Raw genomic sequence first — 22245 nt, 5'->3', positions numbered from 1 at the left:
AATAGACAGACCAAGGTATTTAGTAAGAGGAATGGTGAGTTTTTTGAAGTTGTAATTTTTTGTCACAGTTTTTTGGAAAATTAAGAAATGAATGCAGTCCAGTACAGCATTACCATAAAACTGTTGTGGCGGTGATTTTCATTTTTTTTATTTTTTTTCTATTATTCTTTTCTTTTTCATTACATTTTTTCTTTTTTTTACTATTTGTTTTCAACACACTGTGATGAGAGCAATACAATGATACCATAGTAACATTTTACTACTCTGGGCAAGTGATCAGGATTTTTTTCTTTACATATTATGATTGCTAATACCAATGTATTTCATTGATATTAGCAACCATTTTTACTGAATTAAACTGATTTATTCAGTCTTTTCTTGTGATTAGCTGTGATTGAGCAAAGCTCATCACACGGTACAGATGGGCTGTGATTGGCTCTGTCTGTACCATGTGATCGCTGTGACCAATCACAGCTAACAATACAATTGTATACAATGGATGGCATAATAGGAAGCCATTCATTGTATACAATTGTCATGTGATCTGCTATGATTGGTCACAGCAGTCACATGACACTGGCAGTGCGTCAGTGTAGTGATCTGTCACCGACTGTGTCCCGTGGACACAGCCTGTGACAAATTGCGCTGCTGCGCAATTCTGTGACCGTGTGAGTGGCAGCTTCTGACAGGACGTCATATGATGTCCACTCAGAAGGAGGAGCATCCCTCCCAGCTGTCAATCTGCTATAGGCTGGGAGGGAAGGTACTAATGTGCATGGACACATAGGATAACATTAGTTGCTTCTACAGGCAAAACACATCTAGGAGGAGCATTTTTTTACGCCAGTGTGCATGGAGCATAATGCATTTTCGGTGCTTGTATCAATTAAAAATTAAATACTATAGCATATTTCTAGTGAATGCCCAGACTGAAATATTATTTTAAAACAGAGTAACAATTTGGAATTTTCATATTTTCTGGTATTAGATATCAATTATCAAATATAGTTCTCTGTAAGTTAAAACACTCCAGTCTAATCTTATGTAAACCACTGCTGGAAGAAAATCAGTAACAAGAAAAGCCACCAGGAGATATTGAGATTGATTACTAAACCTGGAGAGTGCAATATCTGGTGCAGTTCTACATAGAAACCAATCAGCTTCCAGGTTTTTTTCAAAGCTTAATTGAACAAGCTGAAGTTAGAAACTGGTTGGCTACAATGTATAGCTGCATCAAATTTTGCACTCTCCAGTTCTAGCAAATCAATCCCATTGTTTTTAACCATTTCAGCTCTGGGAGGTGTTACTCCCTTCATGACCAGGCCATTTTTGCTATTTAGCACTGAGCTACTTTAGCTGGTAATTGCACAGTAATGCAACGCTGTAGCCAAACAAAATTTATATCATTTTTTTCACACAAACAGAGCTTTCTTTTGATGGTAATTGATCGCTATTGGGTTTTCTTTTTTTTTTATTCTATAAACGAAAAAAAAAACAAACATTTAAAAAAAATAACAATATTTTTTGCTTTCTGCTATAAAACGTATCTAATAAAAAATTTTCTAAATCAAATTTCATCACCAATTCAGGACAAAATGTATTCTGCAACATGTTTTTGGTAAAAAAATCCCAATTCATGTATATTAATTGGTTTGCGTATAAGTTATAGTGTCTACAAACTATGGTAGATATACTGAAATTTGTATTTATATTTTTTTTATGCTACTAATGGTGGTGATCAGCGACTTACAGTGGGACTGTGATAGTGCAGCAGGCAATTTGACACTAATAAAGTGATCAGTGATTATACAATACACTGTCACTGTATTAATGACACTGGCTAGGAGGGGGTTATTCAAGGGTTAAAGCAGAACTACAGATAAAACGGACTTATAACCCCTGTCAGATTTTTTTCACCATCTGCGTTCCATTGGGGAGAATGCCATTCACTTACTGTCCCATAGCCAAACAGGAAGTGAGAGAAAATCCCTGAAAATTTGGAAATTTCTCGGGGCCTCCCAGGTAACTAGAACTAGTGTCCACATTGTAAGATTTTCCAGCTATTTCTTTTCTGGATACAACCCAAAATTAGGGATTTTTGTTTACTTTTGCTTTCAATGATAATGGAGAACAAAATGGAGAGGGGGAATCTTGAAGGTTCAGTGGGAATTTAAAAAACATACATTCACCTGTCCCTCAATCCCACAGTGTTCTCACACTGGCCGAGTTGACTGACCGTCCTGTCTCCTCGTTGCCGGCGTCTGCAGTGTGGGCATCCAGCTGTGCCAGCTTGCGGCTTCACAGCCGGGTGCCCAATGCGAGTAGTGCTGCACATTGTAAATGGTCCTGTAATCTTGGATCTGTCACGTGTCACAAAAGACTATGGGGGGACAACTTCTGCTTCCGATCACCTAGGTGATTGCAGCAGAAGTGTGAGCGGGTACCTGTCAAATTTGGATACCCCCCGATTCCCAAAGGTGCCAATCCTTAATGGGGAACTTCCCCTACTTCCCCTTTTGGGTGGAGCTCCGTTTTAACAGGGGAACAGACAGCAATATAAACTGACAATTGTTCTAATCCCTCTGAACCCTATTTAATACTAGAATAAAAGTTTTGCCTTTAGTTATACTTTAAATGTGTGCCTAACAAGTGTTAATGTGTGTATTATGTGCTGCTTTTTACTACAGATCTCTTTGTTCCTTTTCCCTGCTTTACAGAGCATAGAGATTGTTCTCTCTGTACAGTGTTGATTGTCAACACGGGGCTCTGAGCTGTGATTAGACACAGTTGATCAGCAGGTTCCAGCTATGAATTATTGGAACCTGATGACAAAATCCCGCTATGTCTAATTACAATGCGGGTCGGCGGGTCAGGGACACACGCTCATGCCCTGTTCCCGGAAGAGGCCAGCGACATACAGGTATGTTGCAGTGCCTGTACAGGCTGCCTGTCTGCAGTACATTGGTTAATCGCTGCATGTCTGATTACATGCAAACAGTTTGCATCCAGCCATGATTATCAGCAAGTAATCAGTGCATGTTTGAAAAGCTCACATACACTCTGTTCAGTCTCCCACAGGAATTTACAGTCAGACCCTATTTGCAACTGTAAATGCAGTTCCCATCCTACATCGTTAACCACTTGCCATCCTGAGGATTTACCCCCCTTAATGACCAGGCCTCTTTTTGCTACTCGGCGCTACACTATTTCAACTGATAATTGCGCGGTCATGCAATGCTGCACCCAAACAAAATGTATGTCCTTTTCTTCACACAGATATAGCTCATCTGTGTGCTTTTTATTTTTCACGCTATAAACAAAAAATTACTGAAAATTTTGAAGAAAAACTATATTTTTTTACTTTCGCCTATAAAAAATATATAGTAAACTCAAAGTTAGTCATAAATTTAGGCCAAATTTTATTTTGCTAAATGCTTTTGGTAAAAAAAAATCCCAATAAGTGTTTATTGATTGCTTTGTGTGAAAGTTATGGCGTTTACAAACTATGGTATAGATACTGCAATTTCCGCAATTTTTTTTGCTATACAGTGCTGCACTAGTTTAACTGACAATTGCGCAGTCCTGCAATATGGTGCGAAAATAAAATTTACGTCCTTTATTTTACATATATAAAGTTTTCTTTTGGTGGTATTTGATCACCTGTGCGCTTTTTATTTTTGGCGCTATAAACAAAAATTTTTGAAAAAAAATTTTAAAAACTGTATTTTCTCATTTCTGTCATAAAGAATATCCAAAAAACTCAAATTTCGTCATACATTTAGGTCAAAATGTATTCTGCTACATGTTTTTGGTTAAAAAAAATTCCAAGAAGTGTATATTGATTGCTTTGTGTGAAAGTTATAGCATCTACAAACTATGGTATAGATAATGGAATTTACATAACGTTTACTTTCTGACTGCCCATCACATTTCTTGAGGTGCTAAAATACCAGAACAGTACAAACACCCCCAAATGACCCCTTTTCGGAAAGTAGACACCCTAAGCTATCTGCTGAGAGGCATATTGAGTCCATGGAAGATTTTTTTTTCCAAAAGTTTTTGGAAAATGACAAAAACATTTTTTTTTACACAATTATATATTTTTCACACAAGTCATGGGTATATGTGGAATCACACAACAAAATACATTCTGCTACATCTCCCGAGTATGGGGGTACCACACGTGAAAGACTTTTTGGCAGTCTACCCAAGTACAGGACTGCAAAATCCAATAAGCACCTTCGGGTTTTATTTCCTCATTACACTTCCTGACTACCTATCATAGTTTCGAAGGCCCTAAAATGCCAAGACACCACCAAACCCCCCCAAATGACCCCTTTTTGGAAAGTAGACAACCCAAGAAATTTGATAAAAAGCATGGTGCGTATTTTGCAGATCTTGTTTGTTGCCACAAGTTTTTGGAAAGTGAAGAAAGAAAACAAAAACATATTTTTTCTTTTCTTTTTTTATATTTCAAAACCTTGTGAGAAAAAATGAGATCTGCAAAATACTCATCCTGCCTCTTATTAAATTGGGATGAATTATAATGGAGACTGCGAGCCAGGCCTTCTTGCCCAACATTAGTGCCTGACCTCATCCTGTTATAACCAAAGTCCAGTGATGTACCGGTATGTCGCTGGTCCTTGTTGGGTATATATGCTATGTTCTTTTTTTTTTGTATGCAGCCTGTGGGCTGGATGAAAAAAAGAGAATAAATCTCTGCCAGAAAACGTGTGTGGTATGCCCACCATTAGAATATACCACTCTGCATCCACCCACTTCTAATGGTGGGCACACATTAGGTCGCACAGTGCCACCTGCACCGATTCCAAGATTGTACAAATGTCTAAATAGTGGCACACTTGAATAAACATTGTCCAAGTATAAATCAATATATATATGGTGTAGCGCTGCTAAGACTTAAAAACATAATATCCAAAAATGCATACCTTATTGTGAACCAAAATAATTACTTATGCAATATAACATAAATATTAGGTGATTATATCACTCAGTGATTTCTATAGTGAAATATACATCATAATACAAGTTCTTATAATAGTGCAAATATTACAATATTCAGTGCTTTCAATATACACACACAGTGTGTGGTGACAAATGTCCACAACAAGACAGCAGTTTGACCAAGTGGAATTCAAGACAGCATGCACAACTTGTCAGTGCTGGTGATGAGTGAGAATCCTACAATGGCTGATGTCCCTGCTCACCTTCCCCCTGCGACCCGCAGGGGCCAAAAAGCCTTTTGAATCACTCCAAGATCCTACTTGTTATCCACAATAGAAGTTACTTCACTGGCTCCAAAAAGGCTCGCTCCTCCTCCTCCTACTTATCCTCCACGGACAGACACCAGTGTATATATGCTTATATACTCATAAGGTTATGGACCATGCAATAAGAACACAAAAGATCCTCCATAGTGTATTACCGTATATGACATTTATTATAGGCAAAAAACCGCCAAGTGCAAACTCACATTTAGCTGGAAAAATACAGAGCATTAGTGACACTATCCATGGGTGTACTGCTGGGTCTCTGGAGTGCCAAGATGGCGCCGAACCGGAAGTGCCGGAAATACCGGAAGTATGTCACCACGTTGCTATGTCTACGCGTTACGCCGCGCACGAAGCTGTGTGAAGCGCAGCGTAACGGGTAGACATAGCAACGTGGTGACGTACTTCCGATATTTCCGGCACTTCCGGTCTGGCGGTTTTTTGCCTATAATAAATGTCATATACGGTAATACACTATGGAGGATCTTTTGTGTTCTTATTGCATGGTCCATAACCTTATGAGTATATAAGCATATATACACTGGTGTCTGTCCGTGGAGGATAAGTAGGAGTGAGCCTTTTTGGAGCCAGTGAAGTCACTGAGTGATATAATCACCTAATATTTATGTTATATTGCATAAGTAATTATTTTGGTTCACAATAAGATATGCATTTTTGAATATTATGTTTTTAAGTCTTAGCAGCGCTACACCATATATATAGTTAACATGAGAGGCAATCAAAGGGTTAACTGTGTGATGGGAGTGTTTTACTAGAGGGCGGGGGGGGTGTATGCTTCACTGTAAAGCACACTGATCGGGATGGCTGAACAATGCACCGCTCCTCCCTTTCGGTGATCGCCGGTAATCACCGGGCGCAGGCGGGTAATCACCGACCTGGACCCGGTGATTGACACACGGGGCCGCAATTGGCAGCGCAGTTAGGGCATGCGCATGCTTCATGCACGCACCCTACCTGGAAATTCAGAATCACGTATATATACATGATCCTGCGCACAGGGGACGCCCTGTAGCAGTAAATCTACTGTGGGCGGTCCTAAAGCAGTTAAGCCATGGATAAGGGGGTACCACCAGTCCTCCTGTATGGGGTCCAGGCCCAGCAGGGGGGGCCCAAGCAGCTGGGTGAATTGGATGTGGGCAGGGAGGGTGATCTGCAAAGTGGGGGGCAATTACTGGAACCGATGCCCTGTATGGTTCTCTCTGCAGCATCTGAAAGTTCGATTCTTCTCCTCTCCCTCCCTATGATTTTCAGCTGCTGCAGAGAGAGCCATACAGAGGATCAGTTGCCGATCACCCTCCCTGTGCACATCTCATTCACCCAGTTGCCTGGGCCCCCGCAGTGCCAGCTTCCCTCCTCTCCTTCCCACCGGCAGCTGCATGCACACAATAGAATCCTTCAGAATGGAGAGTGGAGGAAGGGTCCGATAAATATGTCATATTAACTAGCCCCTTCCTTTCCTGAATGGGAGTTGTGTGATTACTGGCTTTCCTGCAGTCTGTGTGCCTGGCCTTGAAGTGGAGTTCTAGTCAAGCTGGAAAAAAAAGTCAACAGCTACAAAAACTGCCTGGTACCCACTGAGCATGCGCAAGAAGCGCTGCACTTTCTGAATGGTCCCGTAGTCTTCTGGGACCTGTCACATGTCTCAGAAGACTATGAGGAGGACAATTTCCGCTTTCAATCACCTTGGTGATCTCAGCGGAAGTGGGAGCGGGTACCTGTCAATTTCAGGTTCCCAAATCCTTTGGGTGGAGCTCCACTTTAAGTAGAAACATCCACTGAATGTTTACATTAGAGGGTTGGAAATCTTCTCACATAAAATAAAAAAGTTAGATTTCAGTGATTATGTTGTTAACTCTGAAACTTAAGATGCATCTATGGGCAACATTTAAAATCAAAAGTATTTTCACATTGTATTACCATTATTACTAGCCTACTCTTGTTGGAATGAAAATAAAAATGCACACTGACCATAGATCTCCTTTAATTTCCCAACAATACTTATATTCGTAGATACAGAAATGAACAAGGGCTTGTTATAAAGTGTTCTTATTGCTCACTTAGGATATGTACTTTAGTGTGAACTGAATATCCTAAAGTCTATTAAAGAGGCATGTAAGTTGAATTTTTTTTTATTCATTTCAAGGTTTTGGATAGAAAGTTTGTAAACATTTATGTTTAAGGCCCCATTCACAAGTGAGGGATTTGAAGTGCGATTTGAAGCTTCACCATAAGCGTTTTATCGTTCAACAGTAGGATTTTAATTTTATTCATTGACACCCATTCACACCTGAACATAGTGTCACTTGAAGCTCATCACGCAAAACAGTTCATGAGTTTCTTTTGGGGCAGGATTGTGTGCTTTGGCCCCAACATACTTCAATGGGAGTGTCTACAGAATGTATGAAACACTGTTTTTGTGCTTTTTTTCTTGTTTTCCTGTTTAGCCATTTTCCTTCCATTGGCTAAACAAATTGTCTGTGCCTGAAATAACCAAAGACACTCAGCTCAAGTGTGAACGGAGCCTCACTGTTCTCAGAGATCAACTTTAAAAGCATGCTTTTTACACTCCAAAGCCAATTATTAAAAACATTTAATTAAAAACATTAAAAACATTTAAAATGTGTGTTTTGCCAGGCAGTTAGAGTTCATTTCTTTTTTAAGCCTATATTAGAAAAATAAAAGATTTATAGATTAACCCATTAATTATTTGAAGAGGCAAAGAACAAATCTACACAACTAATTTTGGAAACCCATCAGAAACCATCTATTTTTTGTACATCAGATACCAATTTATTTGTGATTTGCTAAGTACAGTTAATTATGTTTAACTGTACAGTTAGTTCTATGCCTTATTTAATAAGCCTGCACTATTTTCAAATTTTCCTTCATCAAAAACAAAGCGTGCAGCTTCACCAACCTCATGCAGCGTGAGTCTCTTTCCTTCACGTCTCTTGGAGTCACTCCTTCCATATATAGCACTGTGTCTTCTAATCTCCCTGTCCTTCCTGGGCCCTCCATCTACCATATGAAAGATATGGCCCAGTGACCTCCCCAGTTTTTTATTTATTTTAAGCATGGATCGTGCTTCAGCTATATCACCACGAGGCAATCCTTTCATCAGCCTCTCCACACTGTCCGATATCACATGTACCATGTCATGGTCCAACCTTTCACCTCCTGAGCCATATTGCATTCCTCTTCCATCTTCATCATCATCCATATCATCGTCATCTGCTTCATTTTGATCTGGAGACACCTGCACTGTCCAAGTTCTGCTGTCCAAGTGTACAGGTGATCTTTTCTCATGCTGTTCCAGCTGCTCTGGGACACCAAAACCTGCAATGGTCTTGTTCAGGCTTTCAGAATTACTAATAATGCCATTACATTGTCTCCCAACTCTTCCCATGGTTTCAGATATCTTGAATAAAGGTATGCTGGTGCTCAGAGGGACATTTCCCAAAGGTGGCTGATTGAACAGTCCCGGATTAGTAGCCCAGTCTCTTAAGGCTTTCTGTAATCTTCGGACATGGAGAGGCTTTGTTGCCATGCCAACCAAAGACATGATCTCCAGGAATTCATCTTCTCCAGCTTCACAAAGCTGTTGCACATCATCGCCGCCCTGCTGGATGAAGGTGTCATAGTAACCCAATAAGTTGGCTCTCTGCAGGACACGATACAGCTGTAACTCACCCAGGGTACGAGGGAGTGAAGATGTGTCTGCACAGATTCTACAAGTTAAAACAAGAATTACATATTTAAATTAGGTTTGTAACTGCATTGTGCAACAAGCATTGGGAGTTAACATAAATACATTTCAGAAAAAAAAACAACAACAACATAATTAAAGGGACCTTATCAGCAGCTTAAAAATTGCAGGTAAAAGCATAGAAATATCAAGAAGTTCAAAAGGTCATTTGCAACATTTTCCCTACCCATAAATTATTTTGTATTCACTTGTAATGTTCCTTTGAAATTGTAGAAAATTTCACTACTCCAGAAAAACTAATTCCCTAGCACAGGGGTGTCAAACTCAATTTCACTGAGGGCCACATTAGCATTATGTTTGCCCTCAAAGGGCTGGTTGTATGCAGAGATCAGCAGTGTGCTACATACAGAGTGCAGAGTTCAGTAGTGCGCTATGTACAGAGTTAAGGAATGCTCTATGTACAGAGGGAAGAGTTCAATGGAGCCCTGTGTACAGAGTGCAGGGTTGAGGAGTGCACTACATACAGAGTGCAGGGTTTAGGGGTGCAGGATTCGGCTCACTTTTACAGGCTGTCCACACCTTACTTCCACCCCTCCTCCTCAGTTCTGACTTCTGCACCACTCTCCCCCATCCCCCACCTCCGCACACATCTCCCTCTACAGCCCTCATCCCTCCGACACCTCCAAAAGCTTCCTCGTATCTCACCGATCTAGCCCGGCTCTAGTACCTCCCAAAAGTGTTGGACACATGAAATGGCTACATGAAATCACCTGGAGCGCCTTGTGTTTGACATTCCCTAGCAATTCAATTACCTAGCACATTATAGCTACAGTTGCAAGAAAAAGTATGTGAACCCCTTGGGATTACGTGGAGTTTTGCATGAATTGGGCATAAAATGTGCTCTGAACGTCATCTAAGTCGCAACAATAGAAGAACACAGTCTGCTGAACATAATACTACACAAACAAAACCATGTTGCCATGGTTTTATTGCACATAACATGTAAACATTTACAGTGCAGGGAGGAAAAAGTGTGAGGCCCTAGCTTAATGACTTCTCCCAGAGCTAATTGGAGCCAGGAGTGAGCCAACCTTGACTCCAATCAGTGTGATGATATTGGATGTGTTGCTGACAGCTGTCCTGCCCTTAAAAAACACACACCTGTTTTGGGTTTACTGGTTTCAAGAAGCACTATCTGATGTGAACCATGCCTCGCAGAAAAGAGCTCTCAGAAGACCTACAATCAAGAATTGTTGACTTGCATGAAGCTGGAAAGGGTTACAAAAGTATCTCCAAAAGCCTTGATGTTCATGTGTCCACGGTAAGACAGACTGTCTACAAATGCAGAAAGTTTAGCACTGTTGCTACTCTCCCTAGGCGTGGTCGTCCTGTAAAAATGACTGCAAGAGCACAGCGCAGAATGCTGCATGAGGTAAAGAAGAATCCCAGAGTGTCAGCTAAAGACCTACAGAAATCTCTGGCACATGCTAACATTTTTGTTGACACATCTACAATAAGGAAAACATTAAACAAGAATGGAGTACATGGGAGGACACCACGGAGGAAGCCATTGCTGTCTGAAAAGAATATTGCAGCAAGTTTGAAGTTTGTAAAAGAGCACCTGGATGTTCCACAGCACTACTGGCAAAATATACTGTGGACAGATGAAACCAAGATTGAGTTGTTTGGGAAGAACACACAACACTATGTGTGGAGAAAAAAAGGCACAGCACACCAACATCAAAACCTCATCCCCACTGTAAAACATGGCGGAGGGAGCATCATGGTTTGGGGCTGCTTTGCTGCCTCAGGGCCTGGACGGATTGTTGTCATTGATGGGAAAATGAATTCCAGAGTTTATCAAGACATTTTGCGGGAAAACGTACGACCATCTGTCCGCCAACTGAAGCTCCGCAGAGGATGGGTGATGCAACAGGACAATGACCCAAAGCATACAAGTAATTCAACAAAACAATGGCTGCAGCAGCACAGAATACGCCTTCTGGAGTGGCCCAGTCAGAGTCCTGACCTCAACCCGATTGAAATGCTGTGGCATGACCTTAAGAGAGCGATTCACACCAGACATCCCAAGAATATTGCTACACTGAAACAGTTTTGTGAAGAGGAGCGGTCCAAAATTACTCCAGATCATTGTGCAGTTCTGATCTGCAACTATAGGAAACGTTTTGGTTGAGGTTATTGCTGCCAAAGGAGGGTCAACCAGTTATTAAGTCCAAAGGTTCACATACTTTTTCCTCCCTGCACTGTGAATGTTTACATGTTATGTGCAATTAAACCATGGCAACATCTAATGTTTGAGTAGTATTATGTTCAGCAGACTGTGTTCTTCTATTGTTGTGACTTAGATGACGTTCAGAGCACATTTTATGCCCAATTCATGCAAAACTCCACGTAATCCCAAGGGGTTCACATACTTTTTTCTTGCAACTGTATCTTCTCTTCCGGGAGTGTGCTGGCCCTGCTTTTCTGCCTCTCCCTTCATCTCCCTATATAAAGTTTGTAATGCATTTTTCTATACTTGAAGGGTCTTTTAAATGATAAAACATGGGTAAGTATGCGTGTATTATGAAGATGTATTACAATTGTTGTTTTCTTGTGGTTTTTTCCCCAACACACACCTTAAATTTCCATCACTGTTAGGTCATCTGACTTGTATTTACAATTTATTTGTAATGTGGGAGTATAAGTGTTAAAAGTTTGTTTTCCTAGTTGCGATTAATAACTCCCTTGCAAAAAGTTGTCTCATCTTGCCATGGCTGACATGCTCAAGAGGCCCTACAATATCAGTACTAAGGTACTAAATTCTGTCTTTAGAGAAAACACTAGAAATCCATCCAGAACTTTGCTAGAAGTAACAAACTCAAACCCCAGGCTTGTTTCCTTCTCAAATGGTTGTAAATACCACTGTAATTCAAATATCACCATGGGTATGAACAAGAGAAATGTTAACATGTAGGACAAGGCTAACTGATTCACCCTTGAAATAACTTTCCAGTCTCAGGGAACCACTGCTAATATTTACTTTTAACCACAGTTCTTGGTACATTAGTGTTATGGTCACTGGAGATATGATCCTTACACTTGTGGTCATTGGGAAGAGTCCCTCCTTACAGATAGCTAAAAAGATCATTGTTGTCAGAGGTTACTCATAGGAGAAGCAGAAATTGCTAATTGGTCAAGGAACTCCCAGCAACCTCTTTAGAAACCCTAGGGTTCCAGAGAAACCCTTGTTGAGCAAGGCTGGTTTATATTGTTACAGTGTGCTACATCAATCTCCCCTTTGAAAGAGTTAATTTCCCTACACAGAAGTTCCATTTTTGAACAATGTATTTGTTGAGTGGCACTGCTATTTCGCTAAGGTGTCATTATATTGTTATTGTATACAAGCACCAGAGAAGACATGTACTTTACTTTGAAAATGACTGTAAAGCTATTAACTCCCACATGCTGCGATTGAGTGTATGTTTTATACTTCAATAGTCAGAGTTTTAATTAACATTTTACATTAAAAAAAAGCTTGATCATCCAGTTGGAAAATAATTACACCTTGCTGGGAGATTCAATAAATAAAAATAAATATGCTTCCATGACATACTATAGTAGCTGAATTGATGTAATATTTGCTCACACTATGGGGTTTATGAAAAATGAGCAAACACGGACATGTTGTGGTGCCCATAGAAACAAGTTAGCTTTCAAATAAGAATATGAAGCAAGGAAGTAAGCTGCCGAGGGCAAAAACATATTTTTTTCTTAGCACACATTTCATACTCCAGCATATAAGAGGTAGCTCATCATTTGAAAAAAATGTTTTGCAAGCGGGTGGTTTGAAGCTTGTCAATTTATTAAGATCACCATCCTCTGATTGTGAGGATTAGTTTAGCAGTAACTTAGTTTCATGATAGGTTTCAACGCCTGAACTACATGATGTTCCGTGGCACATCTTACAGCCATCACCATACTGCTCTATTTTACAGCATGCCCTCGTGCCATGGAATTTTATATATTGGTAATAATTGTGCTTTTATTTTCCCGTTTGTTTGTAGGTAAAGCAGTCAACAATATGTTCACCAAACTCCTCCCTTACTCCAGGGGACAATACGGTAAAAGGTTTCATTGAGATATAATCTATACTTTATGATATATTTCATATATTTATATGTCACTACGCTATTATCTGTTTGAGTTGTCTATCTGACCTTTGTACCCAACTACAGTTCCCTGTATGAGCTTGTACGCACACCTTGAACAGCAAAATTCTCGACAATGTGTTGTACTAAAATACTCTTAGTAACATTTTTTTAAAAATGTAGTTATCATGCATCTAATGTCTTATCTGGCTGAGAGTAATTTATAAACAGTATTTGAAAGCCCAGGAAAAAAATCAGCTCTTACAGTGGGTCCCCTATAATCCCACACTTCTCCTTTTACTCTTTGAGGAGACAACTTTACAATGATTATCTATGGAGTGTTTCCAGTGCATGGAGCAGTCATTTTTGCTGGGTTGGATTCAATCATGGAGGTGACTGGTTAATGCAACAAGGAGATAGGGACTGAAGATGAGATAGAGCACCACAAGGTTGCAGTGACTGGGGAACAGTGTTGTGTGGCCAGAGTTTGCTGGAACCATTTGATGCTATGCTGCCCAGGAAAAGAGTGCTGATCAGAGACTGCTGTTGCCATCATATTCTGTGCAATGCTATATATGAGGGGACCTGGATCCTGAGAGCACTGAGGATCAGTGTTTCATTTGCTGGCTGCAGCAAGTGATTGTGGCCATCAGGAGACCCCTAACCAGGGGTGGGCTGACCATTGGAGCACTCGGGCACTGCCCGAGGGCCTGGGGTCAGTAGGGGGCCCCATGAAATGCCCCTGGTACCTTTTTTATAGGCTTTTTTGGGTGTGCTTTGAGTGTGGGCAAGGACACAGGGACCCCATGATCCCCTATTGTCGGGGACCCCATGAGTTGTCAGTCCGCCCCTGACCATCAGGAGAGGACAACTGCCTAATACTGCTGGGCACTAGTTTGTGAGGGAGAACCCTTTTGCAAATTCCTAGAGCCCCTAGAAATGCCTAGAGTTTGGAGAGTGCTTACTGTGGAGAGAGGCCTCTTGGCCACTGATTTTCTTGTTTCCTGGTTCCCTGAAATTTTTTGTAGCTCTGCTCCAGTTAGTTGCCTTAACTCCTCTTTATTTGAGATCAATCCAGTGCCCCTTTGGATTACAAAGTATATGCTAAAGAGCACTCCCACCACTTGTATGGAAGGAAAAGAGGGGCTGTTTCAGCATCATTGAAAGATAGAGATCACAGCAACTTCTATCCCTGTTTGACTTGAATGTGACTTTTACTGAATCAGAGGACAAGGTAAGTATAAACCTGTTTGTTATTTTAAAAAATAAAATGTAACACTTTACAATCACTTTAATATAGCTCAAGGTGTGTTGGTTAAGTGTTGGGTGAGAGAGATATGTCATCTTCAGGTGTGCAGAGAAATAATAAAATAATTAAGTGGGAGTAGCGCTACAAAAATATTTTGCGCGTTGACGCACTTCCGGTCAGCCCTATCTTAGTACTCTCATTGCTTGCAATACACCCATAGCATATGGAAAACTGCTCATTTGGAAACCAGCTTACTCTGAGTGTTCATTTGCCGTTTTTGCTTTGTTATGAATAAATAAGAGTTGCACTATGGAGGTCTCTTCTGTTTACTCCTATATGGCCTTGGTATAATGGTGTATACCTATGAGTTGTGCTGCGGTGACCACCATTACAAGGGAGAACTACAACTGAGGAGCCATTGGAGCCGGGTTCATGTAATGCAGCATGGTGTGGAGTGTGTTGATGTGTAAAGCGTTGTGGCCCTGAGGGGTCGTGGTAAGGAGGTGAGGGGGCAATCTGGCCATGTATGGATATTGATCCACCTGAGTGTCGCACAAGCACAGAAAGTTTTGTGGAGTGACAACTGAAGCACATATATTTACCATTCTTGCATGGACGTTTTTTGCACATGTGTGTATTTGCACTTTGTATAGGTCCATGTTTGGGTCCATTTTTTTGCACCTTATAACTTGAAATATCACGCATCTAGCACTTTGTATATATATTTTATTGGATATATATATTAGCGCTTCACCACTATTATTTATCAATACTCTGCACCTTTGATATAGGATATAGAAAAAGGTGATAGCTGCTTGTGTGTGTGTATATATATATATTGTGGCAGTGCGGTATCCTGCCACGGTGGAAAGCACGATGGAGGCCCAGGATTCTCAACCTTACAGGTTGAGGGGCTCCAGGCAGATCTCCTAATGCAGAGGAAACTGGTTTATCAGTTTCCTCTTTGGTTGGTAAAGCCTGTTTTGGGACCTGTAGCCTGGAGATTTCTTAGAGATTTGGGAGGGATGAAATCTCCAATCCTGGGCCCATATTTTGGGAGCAGCCAGCGTGCTGATTGCACAGGTGTGTGCAGGCCTTTTAGGGGAAGCCAGGCCATGATTCTGGGCTCCACCCCGGCAGTTAGGAGGACTCCACCCAGGCAGACGGGAGGTCTCTGCCGTGGAGTCAGGTGGGCTACACCTAGGAGAGGTGGAAGCCGGACTAGCTGTGTGCTAGTGCCATACTTTGGGAAGAGTCTGCAGGAGGCAGACTTAAAACTGCGTACAAGCCAGGAGGCTGAATACTGTTCATTTGAATTTGTGTGATGGTGGATACCCCTGCGTGGGAAACCTTTATGTTATTGAACTGTCATTTAAATAAAAGTGGGCAAACAGGCCCTTAAAAAATAAGCGAGTTGCCGTGTGCTTTGAAGAAGCTCTACCACTTGAAGCGAGGTCCCACATATGGTGGAGGATGCCGTGGGCAGAACTAGAGATCCCAGCAAGGAAGTAAGTTCATGTGTTGAACTGTGTTTGGTGCATGACTCTGCGCCATCAGTGTGTGCAGGTGAGGAGATCCTGCAGAGAAAAGGAACTTTCCTTAAAGAGACAGTGCTCCATTGTGTTGCTGGACTGTGCAAAATTGTTGTGGAGTGACTGCAAAGATGGGGCGGTCAAAACTCAAAAAAGAAGCAAGATTTTCTGAAATGAGAGACAGAGCCCTGTGGCTGGAGGGGTTGTTACCACCAGAACAAGCCCCATACATGGCTGCACAAAGTTTGCCACAGTGGGAAGTGCATGCTGTTGTCCCTGGCAATGCTGCTGAAAGGAAACCAGTTTTCTGTGTGCAGAGTACTAAGCCTGAAAGAGGATGCAGTGTTGGAAGTTCGGCCAAGATACTGCCGCAAGAGCGCTGTTTACGGTGCAGTGAATGGGGGTACACTGTCTCCAAATGCCCTTTATCCCAGCTTCCAGTGCAAGGTGACAGAACCAGACAAAGGTCTGGGTATGCAATTGGGAAGCCTGCTTGGAGTTCCAGGAAGGAGCAGCAGGCTGCCCAAAAGTTTCAGAAGAATGTGGTTGCCCATAGCAACACATGTGACTTCAGGCCTGCGGACCCTGTGAGAGAAGTGTCATCTACAGAGGATTGTGGCAACGCAGAGATGAGAGTTCAGCGCATCTGGAGGAACCCACAAATTTCAGCTGGGAGAGTGCCATCTCCCATAGCAACAGGAGAAAGCCTGCCAACCAGGAGAAGGGGCTACAAGGGAGATATTGTTCCGTATCCCAAGAAGGTTATCGGTGGAACCATACCCTGCCTGGAATGTGGTCAGTTTGGGCATGGTATCTTTTCCTGCCCCAGATTATGGAATACCACTGATGAGGGTGCTACTGAGCAAAAGTCTTCATCTGCAAGCCCAGATTCCTTTTTAAAAATGTTGGCAGCCACCTCTGGCAACAGTGAAAAAGTACCTGTTGTGCCTGCAGGGGGTGCCAAGGAGTCAGAAGTGCCTGCCACGGTATCATCCTATAGCTGCATGGATGAACTGGGTGGCCAAAGCCAAGCAGAGGAGAGACTACGCACTCAAGTGAAGGCTATGACACCTGCTTCAGGAAATGGTAAGACTGTTTGTGGGACTGAGTCCAAGGAAGTGAGAGTGTGTCCTTCAGGGAGTTCCACAATACAGATGGACATGGACTGGCTGCTGTGTGCTACCCTGAGTAGTGGGGAGGCACAGGGAACAGCCCAACGATTAGCAGGACTAAATATGGAAAAGGACATGGGGACTCTGCAGGTGCCTGCTATAATCCAGCAGAAGGCTGGGGATGGTAACCTAGGGGTGACCAAAACTGCCATGGCACCGTGTTCCCTAGTGATAGGTGCTGCAGAGATGACCAGGGAAACCTCCCAGGAGCCCGCAGTGACGGAGCAGAGGATTTCCCAGGTCAGCTATGGAGCTGCAGTCATGTCTATAGGTAATGAGAATGCTGATGGTCATGCCAACAAAAGTGTTACTGTTGGTAAATGTAAGGTTACGGTTGGTGATGGGCTAGCACAGCTCACTAAGGATAACAGTGTTGATGTGAATATGATTGAAGATATGTTGTTGCCCTTGGCAACAGTATCCAAGGCTGCAAAGGTGTCCATGGAAACTTCCTGGGAGCTCTGTGTGTTGGAGCCAGAGGTTGCCTGGGACAACTATGTTGCTGCTCTGGACAAGAGAGTACTTGAACCAAATGATGATTTAAATGCTAAAACTGAAATTTTTGAAAATGCTCATGGTGATAATGGGTTAACTGAGTCTGTCAGTGCTGACAATATGTATGGAAGTGTTCCTGAGGTGAATGAAGCGCCATCAGAGTACGGTGGTGAGGGTGTGGTATTGCAACCTGTTGAGGTTAAAAATTTAGTGCCACAGTTTTGGTTGAACAAAAGTGATATATGTGATGTGTCTGCTGAGCCACTCTGTCCTGTGTCTCCTCCGGCAGTTGGTGCGGTACTGCGTAGTACCTCTGATTGGAGCGCAGAGAAAGTAGACTGGGACAGATGGGCTGAAAACCTGTTGGCTTTGTTGAAAGGGACCTCTGTTTCCAACAGTGGAGTGGACACGACTTCTGCTGTGCTAAATGGAGGGACTGCAGAGCGGCTTATAGACAAGGGCACACTTGCTGTTGCTGCAGATGGTCTCCCTCCCAATATGGACGGGCCAAGTGAGATTGAGCACATAGCAGAGATCGTGCCCACAACCCACAAAGGATCCAATGGCGTGGGAATGAATAGTGTGATCCCAAATGAGCCCGTGTTGGTGGAAGTGTCAGATGGCACACGTCAAGTGATTGGGGTCAGTAAACCAAATGTAGAATTCTGTTATGATGGTCAGGTGTCAGGACAGTTGCTGGAAGAGGTTCATGTGCCAGTGGAGCTGGTGGATAGCGATGTTGCCATGGGAGACAACCACTCCCCGCTGTGCACTTGGTTTCCAGACACTGCCCTGCCAAACATTGAAATGAGTTCTGACAAAGGTGTGGATGTTTCTGACCATGAGGAAAAGTGCGATGCATTGGTAAATGGTAAATATGATGATTTGGAAAAGTGCGAGGCACTGGTAAATGTAGATCAGTTAGTTTCTGTGGGTGACCATAAGCCTAATGATGCACCTGAAGGTCATGAGGACATGCATGCGGATAACCCTGAAACATGTGATGTGGTGGGTAATGATGTGCTAGACACAGCTGAACTAAAAGCTGCAGCTGAATTAGGCCCCCTACAGGTTCAGGAGGGTGCTCTGGGAAGAGAAACTTTAAATAGCTTATCTGCCCAGAGGGAAAACTTTAAGGAAGTGGATAATTTAAAGAGGTCCCCTGACATAAAAACATCTGAAGAGCAAGACAATCGGTCTGTCCTTCAGAAGGAGAGTAGGACATTGCTGTCATCTGAGAATGTCAGAGACAAAAGGAAGCATGCAGTGTACGGGGGGAAACCAACCGAGCTAGGTTTTGTCAGTAAGAGGATGCATGTACATAGAATGCAGAGAGGGACTAAGGGAACCCCAATAAAAGAGCCCACACTTTTTGTGTTTAAAAGCGTGACCCCTTCAAAGGTAAAGGGAAACCGGTGGTTGAGACTGCAGCGTAGCTTTCATGTTATCCGACACCTAAAACTCAGGCGTCAACCTCATCCTCAGAAATGTACCAAGTTTTGGAAGTTTCTTAATGGGAAGGTGACTTGGGTGGCCCCAAGGAAAATAGAAAGGCAACGCTTTTGGAAGCGAACCCGTAAAAAGGCGCAGTGTCTTTTTAGAGCCCTAGTCCGTGTAGTAGGAGAACACAGGGAAAGTTGCCTCGTAAGACAGGAAGGAAAGTTTTCCTTTGAAAGTGATGTCAGTCAGGAAGGGGCTTATATAGGTGAAAGCTGGCACAGAGGTGCCAAAGTAAAGAGTTTGGGCTTGTGTGTTCTGCCCCCTACAGGATCAAAACAAAGGGGGGGGATATGTGGCAGTGCGGTATCCTGCCACGGTGGAAAGCACGATGGAGGCCCAGGATTCTCAACCTTACAGGTTGAGGGGCTCCAGGCAGATCTCCTAATGCAGAGGAAACTGGTTTATCAGTTTCCTCTTTGGTTGGTAAAGCCTGTTTTGGGACCTGTAGCCTGGAGATTTCTTAGAGATTTGGGAGGGATGAAATCTCCAATCCTGGGCCCATATTTTGGGAGCAGCCAGCGTGCTGATTGCACAGGTGTGTGCAGGCCTTTTAGGGGAAGCCAGGCCATGATTCTGGGCTCCACCCTGGCAAACGGAGTCAGGAGGATTCCACCCCGGCAGCTAGGAGTCAGGTGGGCTTCACCTAGGGGAGGTGGAAGCCAAAAGCAGCAAGGGGCTGCTAGAGACTAGCTGTGTGCTAGTGGCCAGCGGTGTGCAAGAGCTGTGTCTTGAAGTCTGCAGGAGGCAGACATCAAGCGGAGTATAAGCCAGGAGGCTGAGTTTTGTGTGATGGTGGATACCCCTGCGTGGGAACCTCTTATGTTATTGAACTGTTTCATTTAAATAAAAGTGGGCTAAAAAAGGCTCTTAAAGAAAGCGAGTAGCTGTGTGCGTTTAAAAGCTCTACCACGTTGAAGCGAGTTCCCACAATATATATATATATATTATCTTATTTGTTGAGCGCATTGTTATTGTTAGGGCACTTGCATATGGGCCAGCATAAATGATAAGTACAGCATATGGGGCATATTGAATGCTCTCGTACACTACACTCATGTTTACAATAACGCCACTGTATACATGGTGCGTGAGTTCCTGCACCATCTCTAACTAAAAATCCCTGCTGGACTTGATTTTCTAAAGGCAAATAGACTGTTCACTTTGCAAAAGAAGTTGCACATTTCATGTGAATTTTCCCCAGAGTTTAGTGAATGTGGTGACCTTGCAATGAATACCTACTCACGTAAAAGGAAAAAAAAGAGCAGTTTTGCTTGCACGATTGAATGATGGAAGTCAGCAGAGCTTCACCTCATTTACTAAGCTCTGGGAAAATGCCCAAGCAATGCACGGCTTCCCTTACAAAGTAAACAGTCTATTTGTCTTTACTAAATCAACCCTAATGAGTTGATGAAATTATTCAATGTACTGCCAGTGCTGCTGTTATCTTATTTCACCAGCTGTTAAGCAGGTAGGCAAGAGTCATTGTAGTGGCTACTATGTCAAATGGCTAAACTACAACCCTCATTTAATGCAGAGACATAGTAGGACCATTTAATTGTACTTAACCTTTTCTGAGAGCTCCCTGAAGTTACCAAACTATAAAAATCTATATTAAAACAATATAAATAATATGGTATAATGTAAAAGTCATGTCAAAAATAGTTTTACGCAAACTGTGCATTAATAACTAAAATATGCAGTCACTAAGAATACACAATGATTTGCCAGTATGTAGGGTTAGTTGAGACGCTCATACATTTCCATTGTTCATTGTGGACACAATGCTGGCCATAGACATTAGGTTTGACTGTTGAATGATCTGGCTATCATTATATCAATGGACAACTTTATTCAATCCACCTTTTCTGTTCTACTCTTACATAGTTAGTCAGGTTGAAAAAAAGACACATCTACTGATTTCAACAAGAGATAAAAATAAATTAAAAATATGAATTCACAGATTCACGAGGATCAATCTGCGGATAGGGTGTCAACCTGGCGGCCCTCCAGCTATTGCAAAAAGTGCAAGTCCCATCATGCCTCTGCCTTTTTGAGTCATGCTTGTAACTGTCAGTCTTGCAATGCCTCATGGGACTTGTAGTTTGGCAAAAGCTGGAGGGCCGCCAGTTTGACACATCTCTATAAAGCCAAAAAAAATGTCTTCCCGGTCAGGAAAAAAACTATTGGATGCTCACTGGATCAGCAATCTTCAGTGTTATATTTTATAATTATTTATAGCCAGTTATATTTTGTGCATTATATAACTAGGTGGGCTAGAAATGACTCCTATGGAAGACATTTCTTACAGTACTCAAATGTTACAATAATCAGTATAAAAATACAGGCTTACAGTTATAAAAAAAAAATCCAAATAATAATGTATGATGACTGCCTAAAGCAACTGTTGATTGCAAGTGAATAATCCATTGTTCACTGAATGTAAAAGAAGGCAGCTGAGCACTGGAATCCACCCAATTGTTTATTCATGGAATTATGGAGGCGGTGATGAGGCGTTGTTTAAAAGAAAGCCCACAGAAATCCCACTTACGTCTTACTTTACTGGAAAGTTATGCACACCATAATAACAGCATAGCTTATTCAGATGCTATTTTCATAATTTACTATTTTAATTAGTTACAACTCCTGACACTTTTTTGTTTCCTCCAAACTGTCAGGGGTGGTCAGTGCTATAGCCCATGGTAGTCTTGCTAAAACCTTGCTTTACCCTAGGTTCACACCTAAGCAATTTCCGCTGTGTTTTGTGTTTTACAGAAATCCACTACAGTCTATTTAACATGATTTCCTATGGGACACATTTCCGTGTTTTCACCTGGTGCATTTTTTGGTTCTATAGACTTCAATGGAAATGCTGAAGAAAAGCTGTTAGTGTGTTTTTGCTGCGTTTTGCGCTTTAAACCTGCCTAGCAACAATACATTTTTTTTTTAAATTCCAAAAAACGCAAAACACATCAAAAAAGTGTCAAAAATGCAGGTGCAAAAATGCAAAATGCAGGTCTCAGAAACTGGTCAAACGCAAAGTGCATAGGTGTGAACCTAGCCTAAAATAAAATCAGATCATTAGTAACTGCTGTGCTTTTCTTAGGATTGAAATTAATGTAGAAAGGCAG

General features: G+C 42.1%; 1 protein-coding gene across 1 annotated transcript in view; it reads right to left on the bottom strand.

Annotated features, from left to right (window-relative positions):
* NAB2 (NGFI-A binding protein 2) overlaps nucleotides 1–22245 on the bottom strand; it is a 64233-nt gene that overhangs the window by 30026 nt on the left and 11962 nt on the right. Inside the window, exon 2 of the mRNA XM_089681089.1 lies at nucleotides 8230–9040. Coding sequence (XP_089537215.1) covers nucleotides 8230–8874 — 645 coding nt within the window. The 5' untranslated portion in view covers nucleotides 8875–9040. The remainder of the gene's footprint in view (nucleotides 1–8229; nucleotides 9041–22245) is intronic.

This window comes from Staurois parvus, unplaced genomic scaffold (assembly GCF_062004578.1).
Source record: "Staurois parvus isolate SC_StPar_1 unplaced genomic scaffold, SC_StPar_1.0 ptg000017l, whole genome shotgun sequence".
Classification (NCBI taxonomy): domain Eukaryota; kingdom Metazoa; phylum Chordata; class Amphibia; order Anura; family Ranidae; genus Staurois; species Staurois parvus.
This window is presented reverse-complemented; position numbering and strand designations above follow the sequence as displayed.